Source organism: Leptonotus elevatus, chromosome 1, assembly GCF_054856555.1.
Source record: "Leptonotus elevatus isolate MCC_2025b chromosome 1, RoL_Lele_1.0, whole genome shotgun sequence".
Classification (NCBI taxonomy): domain Eukaryota; kingdom Metazoa; phylum Chordata; class Actinopteri; order Syngnathiformes; family Syngnathidae; genus Leptonotus; species Leptonotus elevatus.
Genome location: NC_141239.1, coordinates 39,239,326 through 39,260,284, shown reverse-complemented (window position 1 = coordinate 39,260,284; position 20,959 = coordinate 39,239,326). Strand labels below are relative to the sequence as shown.

The 20,959-nt window shown below is 39.7% G+C and overlaps 1 protein-coding gene across 1 annotated transcript in view; it reads left to right on the top strand.

Annotated features, from left to right (window-relative positions):
* The first annotated feature begins 262 nt into the window (after window positions 1-262).
* gpr158b (G protein-coupled receptor 158b) overlaps window positions 263-20,959 on the top strand; it is a 71,940-nt gene continuing 51,243 nt past the window's right edge. The window contains exons 1-2 of the mRNA XM_086098506.1: window positions 263-1,462; window positions 6,524-6,629. Coding sequence (XP_085954632.1) covers window positions 633-1,462; window positions 6,524-6,629 — 936 coding nt within the window. The 5' untranslated portion in view covers window positions 263-632. The remainder of the gene's footprint in view (window positions 1,463-6,523; window positions 6,630-20,959) is intronic.

Below are 20,959 nucleotides of genomic sequence, written 5' to 3'. Positions count from 1 at the left end.
TATTAAACACAGTGATGAATTCTGAGTGTGCTCTCTAAACATACTTCAATGTAGCACCAGAAATATCCAATATTTCATCATAACATCAGGGTTTACAACGTCAGCCTGAGCAATACAATTCATACACCACAATGCATCGTATTGTTATGCATATAGAACCTTCATTTTTCTTCCCACGGGCGCTACTTTCAGAACCGGACAGCTCCAGTCAGTTCCCACGCCCCGCCCACCTCCGGCAGACTGGCGGTGAGAAAAGACCACACACAGTCGTGGGTTTGGGCGACGACACCTCAGGTGGTCGTTTCGTTTTTTCTTCTTCTTGTAGAGGGGAACTTCAAGAATAATTAGTTCCTTCCCTCTTTTCGTCCTCCACTTTTCACATGGAGTGGCCGCTTCCAGTTTAGGGAGGAATCACGTTGATTTCCATTGAGTTACGAAGCTTGTTTTGCATGCGAGGTTTGAGGAGATCCTGTGTTTAATGATCAGTGGGCAATTACTGTCGGCTTTATCTTCACTGCGCAGAACACGTCCACTTGACAGTGCTGCTTAAATCTGAGCGGCTGTTTGTTATGCCCGCAATACTTTTCCAAGCGCTTTCTCCTCGCTGTCCCTGAAGAAGAAGACGAAGGAGGATGGCTCTCCTCGTGGTCGTGCTTCTGCAGACGGGGCTTGTTTTGGGTTCGAACTACGGCTATGTGGAGTGGTCGGAAAACGACAGAGACGAGAACCCTTCGGTGTTCAGCACCCAAGGCATCAACAGAGAGCCGCCCCGCCACCACCCGACCTATTATCACTCGCCGCCGGCTACCGAGCGCACGATAGTGGCGCACAAAATCGAAGAGGACCTGCCGAGGGTGGTGACCGCTTTCCTCCACAGTGGCAACTCATCGGCGCTGAGCCAGGTCAGCTGCTCACGGAGGTACGAGCTGAGCAGTCTGCGAGGCGGCCTGCACGTCGCCTCCCACTACTCGCTGCACGGCATCCTGGATACCATGGCGCACGCCACCAACTTTTTGAACATGATCCTGCAGGCCAACAAGTCCCGAGAGGACACCTTGCAGCGGGACCTTCACTGGTATCACGCACTGGTTCGAAGCATGCTCGAAGGGGACCCTAAAATCCACAGAGCCGTGGTAAGCTTCCACAGGGACGCACCTGCGCCGAGCCCGCACGTCTTTCTGGAGGCGACCAGGAGCCAGAAGGAGGTGGTGCTGCAGGATAGGCTGCTGAGGAGCAGGAGTCCCGAGTCCGAGTGGTTGAACGAGTTCAGGGACGGAAAGAGATCACATACGCACAGAAGGGGGTCGGATCCCAAGACTGGAGTTTACCTTCTGGACAAGAATCAGATCAAGTGGTCTGCACCTTATCTGGAATGCGAACACGGGGCTTTCGTGCCCTATTGGCGTCTTACCTTGTCAGCCGGCTTCTATGGACTCAAGAGAGACTCTGCACTTGAGTTCAGGTGAGAGAAAATTGTTGTGGGATCAGGCAACAGAGAGCTAGTTAGAGCTAACCAACTTAAACTTTAACAAACTTTTTAGGAGAAGCATAACACTTTTTGGATAAGTATGTGTAAACTGTCAAATCTGATAAAAGTTATTTTAATGTTGAGCCACGGCAAAAGAGGAATGGATTGGATTTTCAAACAACCATGTTGTAATAATATTTATGGAGATAACTCATTTTGATTTAGTAGCACCTTTATACACACAAACAATATAAATTATCTTCTGGAGAAAAACAGTGAGTAACCTTCTAAAAATAAAAACAAATGGACCTTGGACTTAGACAAAAAATATAATTCATTAAATGACATCCCACTCTTAATCCATATGATTCAATAGGTCCACACTTCTATAACAGTTATAACAGCTTCAAATCTTCAGTGTGATTATGGGAATTTTTGACCATCCTTTCACATCTTTCCACATTTGTGAGGTCACACACTGACGGACTCTGCGCAGGCCAGTCAAGTTTATCCACACCAGACTGTCATCCATGTCTTTAGGGACTTTTCTTGGTGTACTGTTGCAAGAGGAAATGGCCAGTTCCAAACTGTTCACACAAAAGTTGGGAGCATGGGAGTCAGAGTTACTTTCACTAGAACTAAAGGGCCCAAACCCATGTTCCTGAAAAACAAACCAACACTATAATCCCCTCCACACACACACACACACTTGGCACAACGGCAGTACCGTCACCATCCCCTAATTGTGTTCTGGGTCATGAATTAGATAGAGCATATCAGCGCTGACATTGGATGAGAGGCAAGGTTTGGTCAACAATCAATCACAAGGCATATAGATAAACAAGCATTTACACTCAACATTCAAACCTCTGGGCACGTGTCAACTACATACATCACGGTGCCTCTTGGTATATCACGATTTGAAAAAGTCGCTTAAGTTAAGTCTTATAATGTAGTACAATAACAGTATGGGGTTAAAGTTGAGAATTTAGTTGTGTTAAGGGTGCCTTCAAAATTAATATTCAGTTATAAAAATATACTGTGTCACTTTTTACATTGCATGAAGATTATTATGTGAGCTGAGTGCAAATACTCATTGATGTAAGAAAACAGATGGTGTAGAAGCAGTAGACCTTTCCAATTTAAAATGCTCTCCTGTCAAAGCACAGCTGGGCATGTCTTCTTCATGTGTTTACTTTCTGAGGAGCACTAAAGGCTTATATGCATCTCTCCAGTGTGCCGTTAGTGTGAGTGGGCTGCAATTATGCACGTTTAAACACCCAGGGTTCTCGTATGGCAAAGAGAGGCGCAACAATCAATATTACTATGAGTAAACAATAATGGATGTATAAAGAGTGGCATTTGGACACTGTTGCCAAGATGAATTAAGGCGTCTCAAACAGCAGGTTTCGTCTGATCCTAAAGAAAGCCTGGAGGAAAGGCAGTAGGTTATTTCTTGATACTTGTGATTATTTATGCCCCTATGTGGCATATAGTCATTCAGCTGTCACTTATGCAAGTTGGACTTTGATTTCAGTTTAAAAAAAAAAATCCTAAAATTAAAAATTTATAGTGATTTTTTTTGCCAATTTCAATTAGAAAGGACTATTGCATTGAACAATGACAAGATATTTGCAAAACAATAGCCAAACAAAATCTTTACCTTGTTAAAGCGGAAGTCAACCCCCCAAATTTTTCACAATATGTTGTATGTCCTTCTACTAGTCTAAACAATATAATTAATTATTAATAATTAATGTTGTGTTTGTGGAATATGAGTTAGCCTAAGTAAAATCCATTCGTTTTTATCTGTCTCAGGGGCGGCCATTTTGCCACATGCTGTCGAATGAAAATGACATCATAGTTGCTCTGGGCTCAGGTAACAATAAATCATGGCTCTGCTTCAGAAAACAAGTGACTCAAGAGTGGTTGTTTGAGCAGTGAGCAACTGTGATGTCAAATATATATATTTTTGCTTTCTGTATTAATTCAAACTCCAGCATCCAATTCAAACTGAGCACACAAACCAGAACGGTGCTGTCAAACAAGACACAAGAAAAAAAGAAAACACACAAAACAAACAAAACAAAAAACAAAAAACAAACAACAACTGTGATGTCAATTTCAGTCAACAGCTGATGGATAAAAAGGGGTGGATTTTGCTGCTTAAACTCATACTCCACTAAAAGCAATATTAATCAGCATACCGTGTTTAAACTAGTGGGGGTTGCATTGAACATATTATTGTAAAAAAAAAAAATGGGGTTGACATCCACTAATAATTTCCACTTTGTGACAGCATATCATTGTGCATTTTGATGGGCTATTACCACATCATCATGCAACTGTGATTCAAAATTTTGAAGCACAGCAAAACCAGTAATTGTGACTTAGCCACTTGTGAAATCTTGTAGCAGAACCTCACACACTGCATGAGTGTTCTGTGAGTTCCGCCGCATTGTTTAGTGTGCGATGGCGACTATTTATTTTCTAAAGTTGCTGAGAGCCACGGCAAATGGATCAAAGAGGCTCATGTGGCTCTGAAGCTGCGGGTTGCCGACCCGTTAGAAGCACCATTTTAATTGTCTAATGGTTAGACAATTAAAATGGTGCTTTAATACAGCATGTATATCAAACCCTTATTTGTAAATTATTGTGGAGAAGTGTTGGTTAATATAAAATTTCATTCTCATTTTCATGTGAGCCGGAAATGTTTAGCTGCTTCCTCCAGTTATCTCTGTGCTGTGATGATGTTTCTAAAAATAGAACGTCTGGACAGAAAGCCTCAGCCTTTCTTCATATTCTTGTGAAATTTCCGTTTTTTTTTTTTTTTTACTGTCTGCACATCCCATTTTTAATTCAAAAATTCAAAATACATTAAGACCTTGTGAGAGTGAGAGATGTCGAAGTAGCTGTCACATCTCACTGCTTTCTGTCTCACTGAAGCTTTGACTGTCTCACGCACACACAGACTATTTCCCTCTCTCATTCTGTCTGGTTGTGTAGTATGGAGGAGAGGTGGTGGTGAAATCCTCTCTCCATGGTTGTTTGTTCCACTTCCCTGCAGGCAGATGGAGACGGCGGGTGTCACGATGATCCACAGAAACACAAAAGAGAAAAGGAGAAGGGGACATTTCAAAGTGTGACACTAGGGAGTTATTTTGAATGGTGCAATGGTTAAGACTTAAGTTTCATAGTTTAGGTTCAGGACCATGCTTATATTTATTTTGTGATTCACTAGATATTTTAAAACTTTTTCCTAAAAAAAAAAAAGTACTGCAGTCATTGCCTGCAATAATTTGGTTTATGGTATGGACAAAATTGCAATGTGACCATTAGATACAGTAAGTGTTTAAGGCAAGTGTTTCTATCTTATGTTACTGCTGCTGCGCATTCAACAGAATTTCAAGGTCATCATAGATATCTACAGTATGGCATAAATGATTTATGTTTTATCTGTATTGTTTGTCCTTTAATGGCTTTTTTTTAAAAGTGGAAGTCAACCTTAAATATTTCTTGACAATAATATGTTATATGTGACCTCACTAGCCTAAACACAACATTCTGATTAATATTACATTCGTGGAATATGAGTTATGCAGCAAAATCCTGATGTTTTTATCCAACTCAGGGGGAGGCCATTTTGCTTCTTGAGGTCGACTGAAGATGACATCACCGTTGCTCAGGGCTCAGGCAACGACTAATCACAGCTCACCTGTTTTCTGAAGCTGAGCTGTGATTGGTTGTTACCTAGGAGCTGAGCAACTGTGATGTCATTTTCACTCGACAGCAAGTTGCAAAATGGCCGCCTTCTGATATTGATAATAACTGCTGGATTTTGTGTCTTAACTCATATTCCACTAATGCAGTATTAACCAAAATACCTTGTTTAGACTAATGGGGCTGCATAGAACATATTACTATTGTCAATAATTCAATAAAAAAAATTAAAATGTCATACACTGACTACAACTTTATATACTGCTACACCATCATGTCATAATGCAAGAGCTAGATAAAAAATACATTAATAATAATAATAATAATAATAATAATAATAATAATGCTGTTTTTAGTGACCCTGTCACAGTAATGAATTTAACAGTATGATTATAATTGTGGCATCATATTGACAGCTGTTGCTATTATTTTGACTCTCATTCGAAACTGTTAACTGCAGTAGTCCTGATGTTGCATACAAATACAATATAATTTGGGCATAACACACACATGGATAGAACATGTAAATTAATATGTTATATTAATTTAGTTAATCTATCAATGCAGGAATACAGTAGTACCAACTAATACTAAAGCAAAGACACATTTAAATGCACATTAAATACTTTTACAGTTAAAATTTCCGTTGACCCACATACCAATTATCTAAGAATACAGTAGCTCATTCTTACTTTGTTGAAACAAAAAAAAGTAAAGAATAACCACTTGCAGTCATCACCTGTCAAGCAATGATGACACTCAGCAAAGCAAGAACATATACGACGCTTGGAACTTTGTCAGTTTGTCACATTCTAGTTGTAGCTTGACATTAGCTCCTCCCACAAACACAGAGTTATTGGGACAACAAATATGTCATAGTTTATTGACAACTATAACCTTTCACATATTAGAAACTGTCACCGCTGACAGTGTCAAAAGTGTCACACCCATATGATACCATTATTCAATTAAATGAAGTCTTTATACTACTGTAGTCTGTTACTGACAAGACAGCCCAGCCCCCATGTGTGGGAAGATGGATTTTAATTCTAAAAAAGATTTCAGCCTGCACAAGTGCTTCTATTGTTCCCTTTGTTGCCTCCCTCGGTCTTAATTTCTATGCTTCCTTTACTTTCGTCTCACACTCTTTTTCTTTTTCTATTTTCTAATGATTTTTTTCCACAGACTTCATTCGTCACACTAATTTTACTACAATGTATGTCACACTTGAATTCTCTGCATTGAGTCACTTACACGGGGTTGGTGCCATCAATTATTCTAGCATTATCCATTTTCTTTTCCTAATCTGTTTATTGCTCTATTTCCCTGACACAGGGGTGTTGTTCGTGTGGATGTGAACTTGCAGGATGTGGATATTGACCAGTGTTCCGACAGTGGCTGGTTTGCTAGGACACATCGCTGCGATCCAACCAGTATGGAAGTAAGTGCTGTTCACTTTAAAGACCCTGTTTCATGCTTTTTTGCCCCGATGAAGAAGAGTGTGTTTACAAAAGTCACCTGGTTTATACGTGTAAACCAACTCATTTGTCGATGGGAGGATGTGTGGAACATTTCTTCGATGACGTACATTTCTGATATGGGCTTATAGTTGTGAGCTCTGCTACAATAAAAAAACAAAACTTTAAAAAATGTTCTTCTTCTTTTTTAATGCAAACGGCGCGGGTCGTTGGTTGGGGACCACTGTCATACATCATGTTTTATCGTGTTTCAGCTGGATGAAGAGACAGCGATGATCCCTGTACTGTCTACTTGTGTCAGTGTGGAAGGGCTCTTGCGGGTTAACTTCCACTTTCATGTCAGTCCCAATGAGTTTCATGTGATGTATTGTGGGAAACATCTTTGACCCCAGCAGGGAGGAGGACTGTATAGCTGTTCATGTGTGCATGGCATGTCGCTGGTCATATGATGTATAATAAATGCAGTGTAATGGATTGTATCAAGATGGTTTGAATAATTGACCATGCTCTTTGTCTGTGGGCCCACCTTTCGTTCTTTTTTATTGGTCTCAACATTCGGGTTGTGGGGTTTATGTTTTGATTTGCTCTGCTGTCTTCATTGCATATGTGATAACTTTGTTCGTATGTGCTTGAAACAAAAGATTACAGGCACATTATTTATTAAAAATGGGGATTACAATTTCTACAATTAGAATGCGAGAGAGAGAGAGAGAGGGAGGGAGGGAGAGAGAGAGAGAGAGAGAGAGAGAGAGAGAGAGAGAGAGAGAGAGAGAGAGAGAGAGAGAGAGAGAAGGACAGAGCGTGAGAGAGCGCGTGCACGCCCGCGCGAGTGGGACCGTTGCTACATATCGGGGGAGGCGGGAACGAACGAACTGATGTCGTGTCCTCCACACGCGGGCAGTTTGAAAAAGCTTCACGGACGGGAGGAGGAAATGGCGACCGGTATTCACTTAAACTTACTCGGAGCGAAAGTTTGAGCTGAGAGTCCAGCAGCATGCTACGTGCTGTAGCTTCTTGCTAGCTAGCCCGCTAGCTTACAACCATAATGTGAGTTGCACCTTGTAAACAAATCTTCCTCCCACCAATTCACTATTTAAACATCATACACAACATATAAACCGCTAAACTTGTGACTGGGATAAAAGTTGATGTCATGCATCGTCATCCTCATCGTTTGACTGTATCGAATGAATAATCTATCTATCTATCTATCTATCTATCTATCTATCTATCTATCTATCTATCTATCTATCTATCTATCTATCTATCTATCTATCTATCTATCTATCTATCTATCTATCTATCTATCTATCTATCTATCTATCTATCTATCTATCTATCTATCTATCTATCTATCTATCTATCTATCTATCTATCTATCTATCTATCTATCTGTGAGGTGTGGTTGCTTTCAGTGACAGTTTGAAAACATCATATGGCCTTCAATCAATCAATCAATCAATCAATCAATCAATCAATCAATCAATCAATCAATCAATCAATCAATCAATCAATCAATCAATCAATCAATCACTCAATCAATCAATCAATCAATCAATCAATCAATCAACCAATCAATCAATCAATCAACCACTCACTCAATCAATCAATCAATCAATCAATCAATCAATCAATCAATAGCCTACATGCTTTTTAATCACACAAGGATTTTTGCTATTTGTAGGCTGCCAGGGTCCCTATCACCCGCAAATAGCAGGGGCACATTGTATAGAATATATATTGTGGTGATATTTATTTTTATTTTGTCTTCATTAACATACTCAATAATGGAGTAATCCAAAAGTAATCCAGTTACATTACTTTAATATTATGGTACTTGGATTACATTACTAACTACATTTTTTAGCAGGTAACTTGTAACTCCCAACCCTGTGTTTATATATATATATATATATATATATATATATATATATATATATATATATATATATATATATATATATATATATATAGTACAGTACAGTCACATCTTAGAATTTTGATTAATCATCATTAATTTTTGCTTGCCAAATTTGGAGAGCACCAGTTATGTGTTAATTCTTTCTACATTTAATGTTATGAGGACATGTTCAAAAAAAAATTTATCCACTGCACAATCTCATCCTCCTTTTTTTCAAATCAGTTAATTACTTGCATAATTTAAAATGAAAAAAAAATGACCCAGACAGTTTGACATTAATAAATATTCTGAATGTCATACGCAAACATTTGTTAAATGCTTTACTTTAATGCATGTATTTATGTTCTTTGTCAAACACTATCTGTGCTATGTAACGTAACCATCCACTGACAAGCTAAAGGATCATCTGCAGTCAAAATTAATAGTGTGATTAATCTGCGTCTGACTATTGTTAGTTTTAACACACCAAACAGCAGCTCAAAAAGTACCCACCGTTTAAAGACTCATTGAAAGGGGTGTCCTCTCGATTGTGATTGGGACAAGAGGCAAATTGGAGTCTGCTTGATGTCAGGGACAGTATGTCACGCAAATGGAAAAACAACTCTTAAATCTAAAATATATCCTGGTGAATTTGCCCATGGTATATAGCTGATGGTTTTGTAATGTTTGTGTTTGTTGGGTTCTTGGGGGCGTGAGTGGATTCGGAAGAACTGATGACAACATTTTAACACCTCTTGCTCTCCTCTGATGATGATTCTCCTAACACACACCACATTTCGCAGTGAGGCGGTGATTCATTGGCAACTTAGTCATCACTGTTGTTAATCTTTTTTGAGTAGATGTGTGGGAGGCGAGATCCAAGACTTTACCACGCAGTGCTTGATTCAAATACTATGCATAGCCAAAGATGTTTTGTTAGAGTAGACTTGTATTGACAAAATCATTCAATTCTACTTTGCCAGGGATCATTTAATAATGTAATGTAATCCAAACAGGCAGATTTTTCTTTTCAGACGGGGTTAACTAAGATGTATCGCAACTGTCCACTGCATCTGGAGTCTCATCACTCAGGGCAGCCCAAAAGAGGTTAGGCTCTGAAAACAGATCAGATCATATTTTCATTATTGCGGACTGTGCTGTGACTGTCTTCTAATATCTGTCAATTATATAAGGAGAGGAGATGGGAATGAAATAAAGAAGTGTCTCAATTGGAATATCACATGAAAGGAATAGACAAAAACAAACAGTTTGTCATGTTCAGAATGATAAGTGGAAAGTGGAAGTACAAGTGGAAGGTGGTATTGAAAACAAATGAGACATGAGCCTCCCTGTTTCAAAGCCGTGATTATTTTTCTTTACCAGTTATAAATGCAAAGACACTGTGAAATGGTCACCCTAGGCGAACTACTAAAAATAATTAATCCTCATCATAAAGCCCCAATGCATGTTCAGTTTCAGACTTCAGATCAGCTGTACAGTGCTGTTCCTAACGTGTGGATTAGCTCAATATCTTGTGGGTTCTGGTCTCTCTTGCTTTTCACTTCACCGCTTGTTCCGTGATACGGTCAAATGATCTTTACAGTTCAACAGCCTGCTGGCTACCCAGAAAGTGGATGATGTTTAAAGTCTGGAACGAAAGTGAGGCATAGAGGAGACACGTTGCTCACCCGAGTGAACAGGGAAACATGCAGGTCAAACTTCAGTTGGTTGAAGCAGCTTCTTGAGCCAAGCAAAATAACAAAAAACGATATTTTTCAGAAAATACAATGTTTGAAAAAATGGCTTGCGGGAAGTCAATTCAATGCTCATTTCTTCAAACAAACCCTGAAGTTCAGGCTCCCATAACAAGGAAGTCTTTCTTAATGTGATGGAGCATCATGTGCTCTGCAGAGTGCAGTTCTCACTCAAGTTGTATTTGTGACGTGTCGCTGCAGTGCAGCTCAACAACATTAACACCTCATGGATGTGTTCAGAGGATGCAGCAGAGGTGCTGTGATTTTGCCTCATCCATCAAACTTTATGTCTCATTGAACTGAGAGCTGTGGGAATTGTTCTGCATGGCAATGTTAGGGCAACATAACAAGCCATAAACGCACCATTATGCCCTATAAAACAGTTTGACCCAACAAGCTTCCAGGGTGACATTCTATTTGGTCATATGGTGTGTTGTGGATCCCAAAGCTTCCTTTTCTTCTTTTCCATAGCAACCTTGAACAAGGGTTGTATGAGTCGTTAGGGTTGGGCATTTGAGAAGAAGATCACAGAAGCGTTACCTGACCTTTTCTACCAGCCCTCGCACTGCTCTAAATTTGGCACTTGTGAAATAGCCTAGGTGTATTCCTGCCTTTCTTCTTTGTTTTTTTAGGGGTAGGGCATTTTACCAGTCTCATTGTTCGATATAGGATGTGTATCACAAATAAGAGAAGTGCGCATTACGTTTGCGCATGCGTGAAAATCAAGTAGACAAAAAAGCCTTGCTACCAAACAAAGCCGTCATTTGAATGCCGGCGAATGGAGTGCTGAAAGTATTTGCGTAACTGCACACCTTAAAGCTTGCAAGCATTGTTTAAACGACTTTCAGCCTTAAGTGACAAAACGACAGGTGCACTTGGTACCATTCTTAACTGTCCTAACGGAGTTTATCGGCAAAAGAACACCATTGCAATGCTCGAGAATACAGAAGTGTACGCTTGTAAACCTCCGTTCACTCTTCCCAATTTCCAGACAGAAAAGAAAGATCCAAACGGATGTAAAAGAGGCTAAAATAGAACATTTCTTTAATACATTAATTTTGTCAATATCCTGAAAGCGAGGGAACAGACGGAAGCATCACAAAGCTTGCTAGTGGACGTACGTGTAACCAAGCTAATGGAGTGACAGTTATTTAAGAACCTGCTTTTAGCCCCAATTGACCCCTTAAGGGAAGAAAGCTCTTACCCATCTCTTGAACGCCTCCCGGTGTTGTGTCCTGGGTCCAACTCCCGGCAAAGAGCACACATTCAATCAAATAATAAGCACTTAAATCGGCTTAACTGTCGTGTCCCGGCAGAGGATAGTCAGTAACGACATATGTTTAAAATAGATTCAATAACAAACATCAACTTTCCAACGGTTGAAATGGTCCAAATCAGCGCTTCCCCCGTTAGATTCCATTAGTTTTCAATGACAAGTTGGTAGCAGGCTACCAGCCGGCCTACCCATAATGCACCGTGCTGCCGAGATGCGCACTTCGCTTATTGCACAACCAGTGTACTGCACACAAATACAGCATGCTGTTTACAAACGCCAAATCCAATTAATTAATTCACTCCCAGCCATTTTCACTGAAGCGACCCCCTTCGCTCCTGGCTGTTTTACTGGATTTTGACAGATTTTGCAAGGCCCACAGAATATTGTGTTCTATTGCTATAAAAACATGGCACTTACCAAAAGAAAGATGAAAGTCACTTTGCATTAAAATATAGCTAAGTTTCATCATTCAAAAATCTATTTAGAACTGTGAGTAAATTAGCTTTTTTTCAACATGGCCATGGTTGATCTCTTTTGCTCTGCTGCCACCTTCTGGCCGTTTTTGTGTGTGTGTAATAATTACCATTGCTTTAAGTGACCTCTTCAAGTCAGAGGCTGCATCAAAGTCTTCTGTACAACCCCCCCCCCCCATAAAAAACATAAATCTTTTTGGGACCATGGCAATGTTTAAAATATATTTGCAAAATATATGAAAGACAAAAGACAAAATATGTAATGTTCAAACCGATGCACGTTATTGTTTGTTTTGCAAATGCTGTATTGTCCCATTTTGAATATGATGCCTGCAATACGTTCCAAAAAAGCTGAGACAAGGGCAACAAGACTGTGAAATTTGAGGAATGATCAAAAAACACCTCTTGAACAGGTAATTAAAAACGAGTGAGTGTTACCCTGGAGTGTAAAAGGAATGTCTCCTAAAGGCGTAGTTTTTTTTCATTTTTTTTGCAAAGTACACACAAGCTTTAAAAGCAGCAAGCTACTTCTCAAAGCTACTTCCGCCAATGTTGTATCATTTATTAGTTTGCGGCAAGTTCATGTGCAACTTCAATTACCTTTTTCAATGGCCAGATCGATCAGCTTCAACTTGAAGACTGCATCGTAGGCATTTCATTGCGCTTTCAGCACGATGAGGGTATACGCTTAAAGAGAACAGATCTTAGTACATAATCTTTTTGAAAACATGATCAATTACCACACTTCTGATAAGTTAAAGAGAAGATGCAAATAATAAATGTCAATGTGTCGCCCCTGGCATATTTCCATGCCAGCCAGGTGAATGTAGAAATGGTCTCTCCAGCGTGTCCTTGGCAGGGCCGCCTTTACCTTCTTATCACCTAACCATCAAATGTAGGCCCCCCTCCCAAACCCTAACCGAGATGCGATGCTTATTTTTCCACCAGTGACAAACAAATCAGCGCACATATTAAGTGTGTGGGCTGCACATGGCACCCACTCAGTTTGGGGGTTGATTTTCCTCAAGCGTGCTTGTACCCCTTTGTAGCCTCCAAACATATTGCTGGCATTATCATAGCACTTCTGCAATTTGCAATATCAACCCCACAAGAAGTGTTCGTGTAAAGTGCGTTCTGGAGAAAAAACATCTCTGGTGTTTAAAATTCTAGCCAAGTATGCACGCACCTTGTCTTCAACAACTAAAGGGTGTCCCCATCGAGCAGGATGTGTGTCATAAGGGTCGTCCGAGTCCGTGTCCCCTCCTACAGCAGCAGCAGGACGAACCGGATCCTCTTGAGGAGTGGCTTCATCTTTGTTCCTCCGTCAAATGCCCTGGGCTCTCCTCCCCCGGACTGGCTGGGCGCTGTCGCTGCAGCTGGTGGTGGTGGTGGTGGCCATGGCGACGGCGGCGGCCTCAGGTGTAGTCGTGGCGACCCGTTTGCCGATTAGTCCCATCTCACCTCCCACTTCCCCTGCTCCTTCTTCGCCAAAGTCTGCGTTTTTGCGTCTTAAAAACCCAGTGAGCTTGGGGATTTGGCCCATTAGCTCTTTGTCACGGCGCTCTTTTTCCTTTTTATCCTTTTTTTGAGCACTACTCTAAAACTTTTTTTTCCGGTGACATAGCTGTCTGTCTTTGCTCGCCATTAACTGTATTGATATCCCCTCCTGGCGGAGTGGGCGTGGTTTGTAAATTGGTACAGCGGCGAAGTGACTGACAGGAAGTTGAACAAGTGGCACAATAGTATATGGAACTGTTAAGACCTCTGATAGGCCCTCTCTTGGGACACACCCTATTACGACCACAGCGATGCAGAGAATCATCTGCGGCCGCAGGTTGGTCATCTCATGCATGATTGACAGAAAAATCAACAAATTGTCTTTTAAAAATTTTTTTTTTAAATAATTATTCTGAAAAGCCCCTGACAACTTTAGGCCCCTGGGCTGCAGGCCAGGTAAGCCCGTGCATTAAAGCGGCCTTGGTCCTCGGTCATCCCCGGGGCTCCCTTCTGGTGGGAAGTGGCCGGAACACCTCACAAGGGAAGAGTCCAGGAGGTATGCTAACCAGATGCCTGAGCCATCTCATCTGGCTCCTCTCGATGCGTAGGACTAGCGGCTCTCGTCTGAGCCCCCTTGTATTCGGTATCTTGCTCTTTCAGAACTACAGCTCGTGACCATCGGTGACATTTTGCGCAAAGGGTATTTGTCAGACATGATCATCATTCGTTCACTACTCATACTTTTTTTTGGTCACGCAGTAGGGATGTAACGATATCCAAACATCACGATACAATATTATCACGATATGAACCTCAGGATACGATAATTATCAAAATATTGTGGGGAGGATGGCAATATTAAAAAAAGGTCATGATATTGTACAAAAAAAAGAAGAAGCTCATACTTAAAAAAGTATAATATTGTGCTTTTGTACATAACAGCAATGCACGTGAACAACATACAATCTCTAATAACACTCACTATTTAGGCACTTACTTGTTAATGCATTATTTCTCAACCACTGTGCGTGCCGCGCGAGATACTGTCTGGTGTGCCGTGGGAAATTGTCCAATTCCACCTCATTTGTAACAACAAATCAATTATTTTCCGCAAATAGTGTGTTGCTGTCAAGTAGCTAAATTTTCCCGCAACAAATACATTTTTAAAATGCACGTTTCACTTCAGTTTTGGGTTATTTCACTAGAAATGACTCCGCGGGCGATAGACGTAATCGTAAGCATGTGCGTTGCAGATCCGATCCGCTCCATCTTGACTGCGTGCTCCGGACACGTCAATTTTATGGACAAAACTCACCGGCTGCGCGCAGCTGCGGTCTGGTGTCGGTACCAGATATGATCGGGCTACCAGATTGTATCGGGGTCACCTAACGAGCACTTCACGCTACAGGATTGGCTCGAAATTATCCAGTTGACGTCAAACATTGGAAAGAAAATATAAAAAATGCAATTTAAATAACAAAATGTACGGACTGAAATTGTTAAAACGTAAATAAACTTAATAATATAAAAGAAAGATATATTGAATAAATAATAAAATAGACTGAATAAATGACAAATAAACAAATTAATTCCCTGAGATGTGACAAATAGTCAGTTTAGATTGCTAATGTGTTCCTATGATCATCACTTTTTGTGATGTATTGTGATTTGTGAACAGCTAAAAAAGAAACCAAGCCAAAGTGAACACGCGCATTTCGTTGCCGTCATCGACAAGCTCGACAGCACGTCAATCTTAATTTTTTTTATTTCTTTAATCTTAAAGTATCCTGCTTTTATATTTTTAGGTTTGTTTACGTTTTGACAATTTACAATTTTGTTATTTAAATGACATCTTTAATATTTTCTTTCCAATGTTTTGACGTCAACCGAAATTTTTTTCTAAATAATTTTATTGAACAATTGTAAACCGATAATTTCCAGCCAATCCTGTATCGTGACGTCATCAGTAGGCGACCCGTACCCCTTAATCTGGCAGCCCGATCACATCTGGTACCGACACCGGCAGCTCCGTCGCCGACAAATTCCCGCCGTGTCTCGCATGATCGTGCGCGATAATGTGGCATTATAAACAGTGATAAAACATACAGAAAGTCTGTGCTCAACAGAGAAGCAGAAAGAGAGGTGGACTTCCTCTGATTGAACTCACCGTCCACTCCCATAGCTTTCGCTATGACGTTCCATGCAGCATCCTTTTTAGGCTGTCCTTATTAAAAGGATGTGCTGGTTTACCACCTAAAAGCTGGGACCCTCGTGAGGATAAACGGTTTGGAAAATGGATGGATGGAATCACGGCAAATTAAATGAATGTGCAAACCAATATTTGGACCTTCTGCTCAAAAGCGGTGGTGAACTATAAGTCGTCCTTCGACAAGCGTTTCACGAGTGCTAACCACGTGAAAAGTGTTGAAAGAAATATGCAGTCTCGGCAAATCACACTCACGGAGGAGATGGAGTCGATTAAGGTGACTAATTAAGGTGAGAAACGATGTGCAGTTACATAACATTTGTATGTGAATGATACATTTTAAGCCGAGAGTTAGGCAATTTTCTGATGCAAATCAATCATTAAACATGTCTTTAAATGTGTAGAATTATAAACTCAAGATATATCACCATATTGAAAGTGTACAAAAGTATGTTTTTCAGAGAGATCAAGTGGAAGCTGATGATTTTGAGGAGTAAATGGAGTAGTAGTTATAGCAATGTTGGCCATAATAGAATTAAGCACTGCATATTTCTTAGCATTGGCAATTTCTTTTATATAGTTTTGACTATAATGTGCAAAATGCACCTGTAATAATATTTGCTCTTTTGATTTCAAGATATTATTTGCGCTTTTCCAAGTTATGTGAACTTGTTGCTCAATGATATACAATAAATATAATATAAGCGTTAAAAATGAAACACTACAGCCTTTTTAGTTTAGTCAGGTTTTTTTTTTTTTCTATGGGTGTTGTGCCTCGAGATTTTGTCAATGAAAAAAGTGTGCCGTGGCTCAAAAAAGGCTGAGGAACACTGTGCTAATGCAGGCACACATTGAGTTCCTCCACATATTGACTTGACCATTTTAAACATAAAAGGGCCAAAACATGCTGTATGATAACTAAAGTGCACACAAAAAAATCACCACCAGAGGGTGCTAGAACTGCACAAATGGAAATCAACTTGACTAAACAGATGTGCAGCTTTAATGTCGTGACATGACAACAACGATATTGTGGCAGTTTTAATATCGCGATATCACGATATTGCCGTTATCGTTACATCCCTATCACGCACCATGAGATCTTTCTAATGTAAAATGGGTGCCTTTGCTCATTAAAGGCTGGAAGCATTGATATACAACTTTGCAGAGTAACACTGACACTAGTGCAGGGGTAGCCAAGTTCGGTCCTAGAGAGCCGCAGTCCTGCATGTTTTTGATGTCTCCCTCCTTGAACACAGCTGAGAGGGTTCTGCAGAACGTAATTATGAGCTGATGATTTGAACACCTGGGTTGGAGGCAGGAGATACCAAAAACATGCAGGACAAGCTGTTCCACCAATATCAGAACTATATGAAATGACCTGCAGTTGCCATCACATTGCGATGTTGCTATTGATTGACATATAGTTGGATCTTTGCAGCATATGTGATTTAGTTTTCCTGTTCACTTGAAAAAAAAAGAAGCTTTTTTGGTGGGAGCTTTGTTTTTTGTTTTTAAAATTTTCAGTTTTTCTGAATATTGAGGAGGTAAAATGACTCAAAAAACAGAAAATAAATATTCAGAAAAACACAGAATAAAAAAACGGAAAAAAAAAAAAACAGAGAAATAAATGACTCAAAAATCAGAAGATGGTGCTTTGTTTTTCTGAGTTTTTGTTTTGTTTTGTTTTTATACCTCTGAACTCCAAGTGACTTGCTGCAAACTCCCTAATGGTGGACACTTTTCTGCATGCCTCCAACGTACCTTCAACTCTATCACTTACTGGTAAGTATACAAACATGTCAATCGATCGACATGATTTTAGTAAGCTAACAGTTAAGTTTCTATGGAAGCGTATTGCATGCGGGAAAGTGTCCGCCATTAGCACTTGTCACTTGGAGTTCAGAGGTTTAAAAAAAAAAAACTCAGAAAAACAGAAGCTGGTGCTCTTTTTTTCTGAATATATTTGTCTTTTTTTGAAAAATAACTTTTCCCCCTGTTTTTCTGAATATTTTCCCCTGTTTTTCTGAGTAATTTTTCCTCCTATTTTTTTGGAATAATCCCCCTTCCTCCCCCTTTTTATTTTTATTTTTTTTTATGACTGAAACAAATATGCAGTAAAACAGGGAAACAAATATTCAGAAAAACAGAAATAAAAAACAAAGGGAAAAAACAAAAGTTTAGTTTAGTTTTCACGTGAATGCAATATGCTTCCATGGATCCACATCTTCTTTTTTTTTCTCGTCTTATACAGTATGTTCCTGCAAAGGTGGCGGAGAAAATGGGATCTGTCACCATGATCTAAACACGCATTCATGCATTTATGGATGAGCAGTCATAAGGGTGGTCTCTTACATGATTACTCGCATAATTATACAAGAGCTTCTACATGATTCGTTATGGTGATTAGGATAGGATGCATATGAGTATATGAATATGAGGTTTCTATAGTGTGTAAGCGTAGTAAACTTCAAAAGGTGCTGAGTATGTTTGCATATGCATGTGTGTGCATTTGTTGTCTCATTCTAGGAAATGTGTCGTTGGAGATAAAGGGCTTCACAAGCGGAGCTCCGCTAATGACTGTAAATTGCACTGACAGCCAAAGAGGGTTACCCACTCTAAACCTTACACTACCTCCTTTTCCTGCTCTCTGCCTCATTTTGTGTTTCCATGACTATTTATGCACCAATTTCCTTGGCTTGTTTTTGTCTCTTGTTATCACACTCTTGCTTTCCATGTGGCCTTTCGTCAATAGTCCAACTCCATTTTCTTGAAGCCAATTAACTCCTTAGAAAAGAGAAGATAGACCTTAAACATTTCTTGACAATAATATGTTATATGTGACCTCACTAGTAAACATGACATTCTGATTAATATTATATTTGTAGAATATTAGTAATGTAGCAAAATCCAGCTGTTTTTATCCATCTGAGGAGGTGGCCATTTTGCCACTTGATGTCGACTGAAGATGACATCACAGTTGCTCAGGGCTCAAGCAACAACCAATTACATCTCACCTGTTTTCTGAAGCTGAGCTGTGATTGGTTGATACCACAGTCCTGAACAACAGTGATGTCATTTTCACTCGACAGCAAGTGGCAAATGGCCATTTGATATTATTAAAAACTGCTGGATTTTGCTGCTTAACTCATACTCCACTAACACAATATTAACCAGAAAACCATATTTAGACTAGTGGGGCTGCATAGAACATATTATTGTCAATAATTGACTTCTCCTTCAAATGTCTAATGCTGAAAGTAATAGCTAATATCAATATCCCTCCAATAACTTCTTCCCTTCTTAGCACACCTATTTCCAATAAAGACCCGCAACGCTGTTGCGGACTGCAACGCTATTAATTCTGGCAATAGCTCAGCAGGTATTTTTAGTGATGCGAGTTGCTTGCATCTGAAAAAATGTATCACCTGTACATATATGGCTGTTTCCTGCACTGCTGCAAGAACCTTGAATTGCTCCTCTGGATCCCATTTAGAAAAAGAGTGCGAGAAGAATTGCAGTAATCTATATAAAACAATGATCAGTCACTGGAATGAAAAGTATAAAGGTAAAGGAGAGAAAATAAGAAGCAATTATTTAACAACATCTGACACATTATCTATTTACTGTTAACCTGCTTGAACAGGTGAACACGAAAAGAAAAAATAGAATGCAACACTGCATCATGGTTGAAAGATCCTGTTCTGCATATCAACACAAAGGATTTATGGGAAAGAGCAGTTCAGAACAGATGTTATAGTCACATTGTTACATCATGTATAAAAAAAATAAAAGCCTAAAATAATGATATGATGTGTTCTGGATGTGTCAATGAGGCTTACGAAATAAGCAAACAATATTCACAAGCGCGAAGGAAAGAACTGATGTGACATTATTGTTGGCTTTCTATTGTAAATGAAATTGTGCAAAGTACAGTAATGTAGCCAATCCTCACCTTCATAAGGATTCTCACAAAAATTCAATAATAATAAAATATTCCCCACACTCATTTCATTTGTTGTATAGATTAGTAGACTGTAAACAAGACCAACCACCAACAAGTACCAATTAGCTTGCGGGGCTTGGCGGTTCCATTGAGAGCAAATAAGACAAGCAAGAATTCCTCTATCCATATTTTTATTCTGATGTCTACCGAAATGGAATTAATTCTTGCTTAGCCACTGACACATAAAGTTTAATTGGAATCAGGAATGTTTTTTATTTATTTATCTTTGGCAGAACCTTGCTTAATTGTAGACATTTTTTTTTAAAATTTAGAATTAGTCTATTAAATGTTTGCATGCTGGAGTTTATAGCCTCACAGTTCAGAGGGTCTGGGTTGGAGTGTCGGCCCGGTTTTGTGTGGGTTTTCTCTAGGTCATAGGTCTCAAATTACAGTCTTCGAGGACCACATTCCTGCATGTTTTAGAGATTTCTCAGTGGCCTAGTGGTAGTGTCCACCCTAAGACTGGGAGGTCGTGAGTTCAATCCCTGGTTGGGTCATACCAAAGACTATTAAAAATGGGACCCATTTGCCTTCCTGTCACTCAGCATTCTGGGTTGGAATTGGGGGGTTAGATCCGCGAGCGTGGCCCCTGCTGCTGCTCACCGTTCCCTTGGGGGATGGGTCAAATGTGGAGAACGAATTTCACCCCACTTAGATAGGTATAACAATTAGTGGTACTTTAACTCCAATACACCTGATTCAATGGATCAGCTTATCAGCAAGCTGCTAATGATCCTGATAATTGGATTCAGGTGTGTTGGAGGAGGGCAATCTCTAAAACATGCAGGAGTGCGGCCCTCAAGGACCCGAGTTTAACACCTATGATCTAGGTACTCTGACTTCATTCGGCATTCCAAAAACATGTTTAGTTTAGGGCAGTTGACAAATGATCTCATTAATGAATATGAATATGAATATGTGTGTGTGTTTTATTTCTTATGAATATAGTTGCCTTGCAATTGACTGGTGACCAGTCCATATTATATCCTGCCTCTTACTTAAAATCACCTGGGATAGGCACTAGCTCACCCACAACCCTAATGAGGATTATTTTTGGAGCTTAAAGTTTAGCAAGTCTAAGGCTGACTTTTCAGGCTCAAATAAGACGCCATTCACTGGTTAATCAAGTTATAGTTGAATCTGAATAGCAGCAAGGTGACTCAAAAGCTGCTGTGATGGAA